A 10,121-nucleotide genomic window follows, 5' to 3' on the forward strand; every position below is an offset into this window, starting at 1 on the left:
TATTCTGTAAGCTTTAGTAAAAGTAAAAGAAAAAGACAATGATAATGGTGAATATTTATTTGCTCAAGTGGAATAAATAAAGGAAAGTAAAAATAATAAAAGAAAATGAGTCACGGTGTTTTGCTAGCATGTCAAACACATATCCTTTTCGCAACGAGCAAAGTTTTTTTCTTTTCCCCTAAAATAAATACTAAAAGCTGAAATATATTACAAAACACAGTGATTAGGCAATGAAACACTGTTACATTTATAAGATGTCGGTGGTGGAAATGCATATGTTGAGATGGATGCGTAGTTATACGAGAAAGGATCGGGTGAGTAATGAAATAATTAGAACAAAAGTAGGAGTTACATCTATTAAGAATAAAATGAGAGAAAATTGAATACTAAAGTGGTTTGACCATGTAAGCCGAAGAACGCTTGATGCGCCGGTTAGGAGGACTGAAGAGTGGCAAAGGGATGTAATGGTGAGGGGTAAGGGAAGATCTAAACAAATTTGGAAAAGGATGATCGAGAGTGATATGAGTTTATTAGGGATTGAGGAAAATATGGTAGTGGATATGACGAAGTGGAGGGAGAGAATTTATATCGCTGACACGACTTGATTTCATGGTTTTATATGATGGTTCATGTTAGTCAACCCCGAATCATTTCGGGATTGAGGCTTTGGTTTTGTTGTAAACAAAAGATAATTGAGACAAAAAAAAAGAAAAAAAAGTCATCTGAACTTTTCTTGTGAAAATAATATAGAATTCATTTTCAATCTGATGTTAATCATTCTTGTGATAGAAAACTACGTATTGACCGCACAGCTTCTTAGCTCCTCTGCCTGCTGCTCATATCCTTGTGAATCTTCATCAAAATGAGGCATGTAACCAACCCACATCATCTCATCAACAAGCATTGAAATCATTTCATAAATCTCTTCACATTTGGGATGAGCTTTCTCCCGAACCAGAAATGCGTGCACTTCATCTTTTACTTCTATCCAACTGCAACCTGGCTCCTTCTTCAGCTTATCATGCCTCATTTTCTTCCTCGTCTCCGAAACCTTATTCCACATTCCTGCATTGGCATATATGTTTGACAGAAGAACATAAGCAGAAGAGTCTTGTGGATCCAATCTCAAAATAGATTCTGTTGCTTCTTCTGCTATCTCTACATTCCCATTGGTCTTGCAAATGCCAAGCAAAGTCTTCCATACGACAGCATCCGCTTCGAAAGGCATATCGCGGATCAGTTTTAAGGCATCGTTTGTTCGGCCTGATCTCCCTAGTATATCAACCATGCATGAATAATGCTCTACTTGAGGATCCAGACCATACTCATCTACCATAGCATTGAAATATTGCAACCCTTTGTCGACAAGCCCCATGTGTGCACAAGCTCTAAGGATTGAAATAAAGGTTGCATGGTTCGGCTTTATATTCTCAAGTTGCATATTCTCGAAAGTTTTTAGGGCTTCTTCTCCAAGACCATGCTGAGCATAGCCGCAAATCATTGCGTTCCATGTCACGAAATCCCTGTTGAGTGCTTTATCGAACACTAGTTTCGAATCTTGCATGTTTCCACACTTTGAGTACATATCAACCAGTGTGCTGGATATATAGACATCTGACTGTAGTTTTAGCTTTATGATTTGAGCATGTATTTGCTTCCCGAGTCCGACAGTGGCCAAATTTGCACACGTATCAAGAACTATTGCATAGGTGAAGTTGTCTGGCTTTACTCCCATTTCCAACATCTGAGAGAAGAAGCTGTGAGCATCCTCACTCTGTTGTAGCAGTGAAAACCCTGAAATAATTGCATTCCATGAAACCATTGTTTGTTCTTCAGTTCTGTCGTGGATTTTCTTCGCCTCTTCCATCATTCCACATTTACAGTACATATCAATAAGAGCAGCTCCTACAAAGCTATCCATCCCCAATCCAGATTTAATAATTCTGTTATGTATCTCCATTCCAATATTCAAATCTTGCTGACTAGAACAAACTTTCAAGACACTTCCATAAGTGAACTCATCAGGATCCATCCTCGACCGGAGCATTTGTGCAAAATGGGAGAGTGTCTCGTTTTCATTTTCATTCTGTTCATGAGCTGCAATTATTGCATTCCATGACACAGCATCTCTTACCTCCATTTCGTCAAACATACAGACAGATTCGACCACCGCTCCACATTTACCATACATGTCAAGAATAGCATTTGCCACACATATATTAGACTTAAGAGTACTCTTAATTGCTAAAGAATGTATTTGAAGCCCCTCCAAATCTCCTCTGATAGCTGCACAAGCACTAAATGCACCAGATAGAGTAATTTCATTGAATCCGAGCCCGGACTTCAACAAAAGCCTAAATAATTGCAGAGCTTCAAAGCCTTGGCCGTTTCGAGTATAACCAACAATAATGGCATTATAACATTGCAAACTTCGTCTAGGCAACGAATTAAATAGCTTTTGAGCATCTTCCATACAACTGCATTTTGCATACATATCCAAAATAGCAGTTCCTACAATGATATCATATCCAAAATCATTTTTCAAAGCATGGCCATGGAACTGAGCCCCTAGTTTAAATGCAGACAATCCAGCACATGACCTGAAAAGACTAGCATAGCTAGATTGGCTAACCTTAATTTCAGCCCTCTGCATCTCCTTAAACAGCTCAAAACCTTTGATATAATGATCATTTTGAGCGCAACCAGCAATCATAGCACTCCAAGAAACTGCATTCTTCTGAGGAAGTTCACCGAAAACCCGAAGGGAATCATCTAATCTGCTGCATTTTGCATACATATCCAACAAAGCACTCCCAGTGACTACATCATCATTAAATCCCATTCGAATAACAAGCCCATGTAACTGAATTCCAATACTTTCATCTTCTAAAACAGCACATGCTTTCAAAACAACAGCTAAAGTAGTTTGGTCATAGCTCATGCCTGATCTGCCCATGTCCAAGAAAAGATCCATTGATTTTCGACATTCACCATTCTGTAGAAACCCGGAAATCATAGAATTCCATGTAACCACATCTTTATGGGGCATTCTATCAAAAAAGTCCTTTGCAGCATCCATTTTCGCACAACCAGCATACCCGAATATCATTGTGTTATAAGAAATCACATCTCTGTTAGTCATTCTGTCGAACACTTTGTACGCAGAACTTAAATGGGAGCATTTTACGTACATTTGAATCAAACAATTTGTTACAAATATGGTAGGGATAAACCCAGATACTATCATCTGAGCATGGGCTTGTTTGCCAGGATTTAGGGAGTTGAGATAGGAGCATTTCTGGTAAATATGAGAAAAAGTTGTGATCTTTATGGACGACCTTGGTTGATGTAGTGCAAGGGTGGAGATTGTAGAGTTGTTTTGCAGAATTGTTGATGTGTAAGGGAGTATTCTTGCGATTAAGCAAAGCTTTGCCATCAACCATGGCTTCACCAAACACTTTGCACAGTTTTAACTTCAGATTTTCTTCGAATTGTTTAAATACACAGCAGGTGGTATTCACGTGGTATTATAAATAATACAATTAACAGAACACTATAAAATAATGTGTTAAACATATCATGAAAATTAGTTGAAAATTTAATTAATAAAAAATATCTGAAAATAATAAATATAATTCACTGCCAAGTTATATAATGTTAAAATTTAATTATAATAAAGTAAAAAATTAAAATAATAAATAATAATTAAAAAAAACTTTTTCTTTTATCATCGTCTATAAGGGTCTTAGACAGTCTCGAGGCAATCAAAAAATAGTCAAAAGATTTAGATGGTCAAAATCAGAATGGATTCTCAAATTTTGAGTGTATAGGCAGTCCAAAACATCTTGTTTTTAGCACTAGTTGCAAATATAACTGGATGGAGATGATAACTGATTTTCATAGCTTTGTCTCTATCTGGAAGGGATTTTATATTAAGAGCCAGGTGTTCCAACTCATAAAAAATACCTCCCATACATTATTTGACACTTGTCCACTTCTATCTCTAGTCTCGTTAATGATATAATGTTTCTTCAACTGAAAAAAAAGACAGAAAGAGGGAATCGTCGGAAAGAGGGAATTGCATCTACAGTGCCGCCACCCGAAATCAATGGAAAGGGGAAGGAAAAAAAAATCCTATGAAGTTGGATGAGAAGTTGAGTAAACATGGCAACAAACATTCAAAACCCAACCCTAAAACATCAAATTCAAATTTCAGATCTTCTCTTGAGAGTTATGTGCAGAACTAAAATAAAATATTTAAAATATGAAATTTCAAATCCATATTTCATAACAATTGGATAAAAGAGCACAAAAAACTTAAGAGCTCTTGAGTTTTCCATTAACGTTGTGATTTTCATCTATTGGGAGAAGGCTTCTAGCATTAGCATTTGCAGATCTTGTTCAATTTTTTATTCAATTATGAAAACACCTAGATTGTGATTACTCAAACATAGATTCTCTCAACATAAACTGCTCCCATCAACAAGGTTTTGTTATGTGAATTCAAGCAAGAATCTTTCTTAAAATAAATAAATAAATTCCCCTGTGAACCAGTATAAAGTATGTAAACAGTATGGACGAGCCGTGGTGGTGGAGACCGGAGTGGCGCTAGAACGACGGTGGTGATCGGTGGCTCTCAGTTTTGCGTAGAATAAACAGGAACAAAGGGGAAAAAGTAAAGTCTACTGCTATTAAAACATCTTTTTGTAAATAATAAAAAAAATAGAAGTGGACAGATGTCAAATAATGCATTGGAGATATTTTTTCTGTGTTGGAACACCCAGCTCTTAATATAAAATCATGATATGAGAAATTTCTAATCCATATCTATGTATAATATTGAGAAAATATAGTTTTTTTTTTTTTTTTTTTTTTTTTTTTTATCTTAATATAGTTCTTCTCATTTAGTATCTCATGAGATCATTGTTACCAATTTCTCAAATTTTTAAACGACATTTTTTTTAAGTGAATTTTAAAATTTTATCATACAACACAGTAGTAAAATATAAGCTATAAAGTTATCAAAAAAAAAATATATAAGCTATAAAACATTAATATATTTGGTAAAAAAAAATGCAGCAATAATAATTTATAAGTAATATATAAAAATAATAAAAATTATCCAAATAAAACTTCTTATAAACTATATGAATTAAATTACACGTATAGTCTTTTCAAAAAAAAAAAATTACACGTATGGCCATTAAATTTTACTATTTTTTACGAGATAATAAATGAAATTCAAAATATAATATAAAATTCACAAAACTTTATACTAAATTACATCTATCAGCACTATTATCATTGTTGATCCATATTTTTAACATTTGATTCCATCCTATTTAAATTCTCCTCTCTCCTTATTTTATCCATTCCTTTCACACTATATCACTTGGGTTTGTTTAATTCTCTCTGTTTCCTCTTTATGGGTAAAATTAGACCTGTCCACGGGCACGGGTACCCGTCTTTGAACCGAGCTTGGACAATGATAATTGATGTTAGGTCCAGCCCGGTCTAGGCCTATTAAAGCCCGTCTATTTTTTGGGCAGGCTTGAGATTAATACAAATAGCACGGGCCGGGCCAGCCCGACCCGCCTACTAATATTAATTAATAATTTTTTTATATTTATATATTTATATATTAAATATTCATTTTTAAGTATTAAAATTTATATTTTATAATTAAAAAATTATATATATATATATATATAGATTGGTTTACATGTGCTGGGTTTGAGATTTGATTTTTAAGTCCAAACCCAATCCGGTCCGAGCCCGCCTAAATTATTAGTGGGCTGGACTGGGCTTGGACTGAGGGCCCGGCCCATGGCCAAGTCTAGGTAAAATGATGGTAAACAATGATCCAGCCTGGTAATAATAGTAAAATGCAAAGATGTTAGAATTAATTAATAATAATAAATACAAGCTTTAGCTGATATGATGGAGAATGATACAAAAGCAAATGGGTGAATTGGATAGCTTATATGTCTTTTTACCATTTACCATAGGCATCAAAGATGATTATGTTCCTCAAGTTAAATCCACCATTGATCTAAAAAGCATTCTCTCTGTTGAAAAGAATGATTTAAAGTTAGTTTTTATTATGAGTTTTTTTTTACATGAATGTCATAATTTACTATAAAATTAAAACTAAATCATATTATCAAACTTAATTTTTAATATGTTATTATTTTTTTCTATATATACCAAATAAAATATGTTTTTGCACCTAATTTAAAAAATTTAAACCCCAATTCATAAATTTCAAACTCTTGACCATATAATTTAGACCCATAATCATAATTTATAAACTTTAAAAGTAATGATTTTATTTGTTTGATATAATTCAGAATTATGACATAACGTAATTGTAAATAATTTTTGAGAAGTGAATTTCTATGTAAATTTCCCTTTTATTATTATTGATGATGTTTTAGTGGTTTAAATAGTGATCATATATATATATAATTTTTTTAACTATCCATATTTTAGTTCATATGTTAGTGGAATTAGTGGAACCTTTTAGTGGGTTATGTGATTCTAGTTGATTCTTTTGTAAGCTTATATATAGTTCTATTTATTTATATTGTCTTAATGTAGAGAATGAGCAATTACATTGATTAGTTTTATCTCTACCATTTTCTTTATTTCTATCTAAAAGACCAACAAATTGTATCAGAATTTCATTGATCTTAAAGGATCTGTGAGTTTTTGAGAGGAAACACAATCATGGTTTACAACCACACATCAACTCTTTCTTCTTCAATTTTGAATGGCAAAAATGACTAAGTTTGGACTGTGAAGACGAAAGCTCATCTAAGAGGTTTATGTTTATGGAAGTTGGTTGAATCTGAAAGGGTTGGAATAATTCATGATGCTATCTCAAAATCAAAATTTCACAAGAATCATGGCCTGTGAAACATGATAAGACGCTTGAGTTAAGTTGAAAGAACTTTATCAAAGGCAATGAAAGAATAAGGAGATGCAAGTCTTAATCTCAAAAGAGATTTTGAGACTCTAAGTATGAAAGAAAAAAAAAAGTTAATACACGAGTATTATGACACATTGATGGCAGTGGTGAACAACATTCAGCTGATGAGAGAACTACCTGATAACAGAATTGTAGAGAAATTATTCGTGGGCTTTCCTGAAAGGTTTGAGGAAAAACTTTCAGCTCTTGAAGATTCAAGAGATATTAATCAATTAGCCTTATCAGAGTTGATTAATGTTTTGCAAGCTCAATAACAAAGAATTGTTGGCACAAGAGAGAGCCTCAATGCTTCAAATGCAAGAAGTCCGGACACGTATAAAGGTATTGTAAAAACAGGATAGAAGAAAGTGGCAATAAACACATGCCAATGGGTGCCCGGGCTCCCATGTATGAATTCGTTATCACAAAATCTTAGACATCGAGCTTATTTGTTCACTCTTTGATAGATGTCGATTTAGGCCAATGGAATTTGGATATGATGAAATCACTTTTCCCTGATAATGATGCAAAGAAAGTTATAAAAATTCCTCTTAGTTTTAGGAAGCTTAGATATAGGTTGGCATGGATGCATTCGAAAAGTGGATGTTATGCGGTGAAATCCCGATATCATTTAGTTGAGCAGCTCTGATGGTCAAGGGTAATTTTTTCTCTGTCACTTCCCTCGATTTCAGGATTATGGAATCTAATTTGGCAACTTTCAACTCCAGCAAAAATTAAATATTTTCTATGGCGGGCTTATAAAGGGCTCTTACCTTGCTCTGCCAACCTTACCCGAATGTATCTTCAAATGGATTTATGTTGCTCAAGTTGTAGGAATCCAGTAGAGTCATATATATGTGTTAAAGATTTTTAAGAGACAAGAGAGGAGTGTAAAATGCTTTCCCGATGGTTGAAGACCTGATAAATTTCATGGGGATAATATAGTGGACTGGTTGGGACTAGTATTCAAGTCTTTTCATAGGAATTTATTTTTGATTTTTGCTGCTATAGTTTGATTAATATGGTTTGAACGGAATAGGATATTTAGAGAATGAGATATCGAAGAGGTAAGAAATTGCGTTGCTCGGGCTGAGTCTTTAGTGAAGGAATGGAATTTAATGGCAAGCATTGTTGATGGCGTTAAGTAAGTTGATGTCTCGCTGGTGAAATGACGACCCCCTCTGATTAAGAAATTTAAAATGATTGTTGATGCTTCGTTCGTCAATATGGAGAAGTCTATGGTGGTGGAGCGATAATCCAAGATGAGAAAAGCATGTTATGTTGGCTCTTGGGGTTTCGTTATGTCCATGTATAGCATAAGCAACATCCTTGAGGGAATTTTTTTCAAATTGCAGCAGAGGTAGGATCCCTACATTATTAGTGGAGCTAATTCATGCTGTCGATGTTGCGTTTCTAGTGAAGATATTACAGAAAAATGAGCTCAATTCCATGAACTGAGTTTTACTCAAGTCAAGCAGAACAATAACAAGTCAACACTCGAACTTGTGAAATGAGAATCAACACTCAATGCTTTTCAAATTTTAATAGGAGAAGTCCCTAGTTCCATATTACTTTTATTATTGAGAATGTTATGGTTGTTTAATGTTTTCTATTATTCTATTGGTTATGCTAAATATAAATTAATGACATTTTTTTTGCAATATATAAAAACAATTAATTCTCTAAAAAAAATATTAATTAAACTAAATTATGAAGTAATATCAAATTATAAAATTTAAAAAGGCATTCCCTACCTTTTCAAAGATCTCGGAAGAGATAATAAACTTGTGCTATTTATATATACATCTTTTTTTTATATATATAAGTTAGAGGTTAGATGATTTTTTTTATATAACAAAGGATAAAGTATAAATTTAGTTGATGGTTATTAGAAGGGAGCGAGCATCACATACAAAATAGTACAATTTTAAGTCTAACGTTTATCAGTTGGTGTAGTTTCAAACTTAATTGATGAAAATGATATTTTTTACATATAATTTCATGTTCTGTCCTTACTCCAACCTCTACCTTTATGGTCACTCAATACAGTTTGAAATTGCATATTTTATATCAATAAAAAAATAATTTTTTTTATCAACTAGGCTGGAAATTGTACCAACTCGTAAACATTATATTTAAAAATATAATATTTTCTATATATAAGCTAAATTCACTTTTTTTTAAATGTTAAATTTATACCAAAAGAGTTAAAAAATAAATAATACTAAATTCACTTTTTTTTTTAAATGTTAAATTTATACCAAAAGAGTTAAAAAATAAATAATACTTTTGGTTGGTTAGGTTAAAAATATAAATGTTTATAAATATATATCACCAAAAGGTAAAACATCCGATCTAAATTTTTAATGTTTTTATATTATAAAATTCACCGATTGATAATTTTTGAACACTATAAAAAAAGGGCTAATTTCATATAAATGTCCTGTGGTTTCGTTTTTTTACAGATATGTTCTTGTGTTTTGTTTTTGCGCAAATAAAAGATTGTACTTTTCTCCGTTTGCGGAATTGAAGAGACACAAACCGAGTCAGAATCGATGATGTGTTCAAGCGCAATTTTCCCATTTTAAAGTATTGGTATATATTAACCTTTCAAATTTAATTTTTTTTAAATGGTAAAATTGCCCTTGGACACGTCATTAATTCTGACTCCGTTTGTGTCTTTTCCTCAATTCCGCAAACGGAGAAAAGTACAATCCTTTATTTGCTAAAAAACAAAGCACAAGAATCTATCTGCAAAAAAGTGAAACCACAAGGTACTTATATGAAATTAACCCAAAAAAATAATAATGATGTGTTTCAATATGTATAAAATATATATTTCAAAATCCTTCATAATGGGAGTCGTAATATAGAGAATGTAGGACTCTCCACTGCTCTAAGCATCTATAAATACTTGATTTTGAAAATGTTTTTTTTTTTTTTCTGTGGAGAAGGCTAAAATCGTCACAGTAGACCCACTTTTTATGGCGAACTTTATCCCCACTAATGTGTACAAATTTGGTAATATGAACAGAATTTTGTGGGGAAAATTTCTCCACTAATTATTATATTGTTATATTGTTTTGTAGGGAATTGTGTTCGTCACAAATAAGAATTTTTTTTGTGGGGAACATTTCTCCACTAATCTTAC

At 32.8% G+C, this 10,121-nt stretch overlaps 1 protein-coding gene across 1 annotated transcript; it reads right to left on the reverse strand.

The window, feature by feature from the left end:
- Positions 1–215: 215 nt before the first annotated feature.
- On the reverse strand, positions 216–3,600 carry LOC136207610 (pentatricopeptide repeat-containing protein At3g02330, mitochondrial). Its single transcript, XM_065998754.1, has one exon. The coding sequence runs from the start codon at positions 3,434–3,436 to the stop codon at positions 794–796; it is 2,643 nt and encodes an 880-aa protein (XP_065854826.1). The 5' UTR covers positions 3,437–3,600; the 3' UTR covers positions 216–793.
- Positions 3,601–10,121: the final 6,521 nt, after the last annotated feature.

Source organism: Euphorbia lathyris, chromosome 1, assembly GCF_963576675.1.
Source record: "Euphorbia lathyris chromosome 1, ddEupLath1.1, whole genome shotgun sequence".
NCBI classification, from domain to species: Eukaryota; Viridiplantae; Streptophyta; class Magnoliopsida; order Malpighiales; family Euphorbiaceae; genus Euphorbia; species Euphorbia lathyris.

Excerpts from the sequence above, each read along its gene's own strand:
- LOC136207610 (XM_065998754.1), bottom strand. The coding sequence starts at position 3,436 with ATGGCAAAGCTTTGCTTAATCGCAAGAATACTCCCTTACACATCAACA.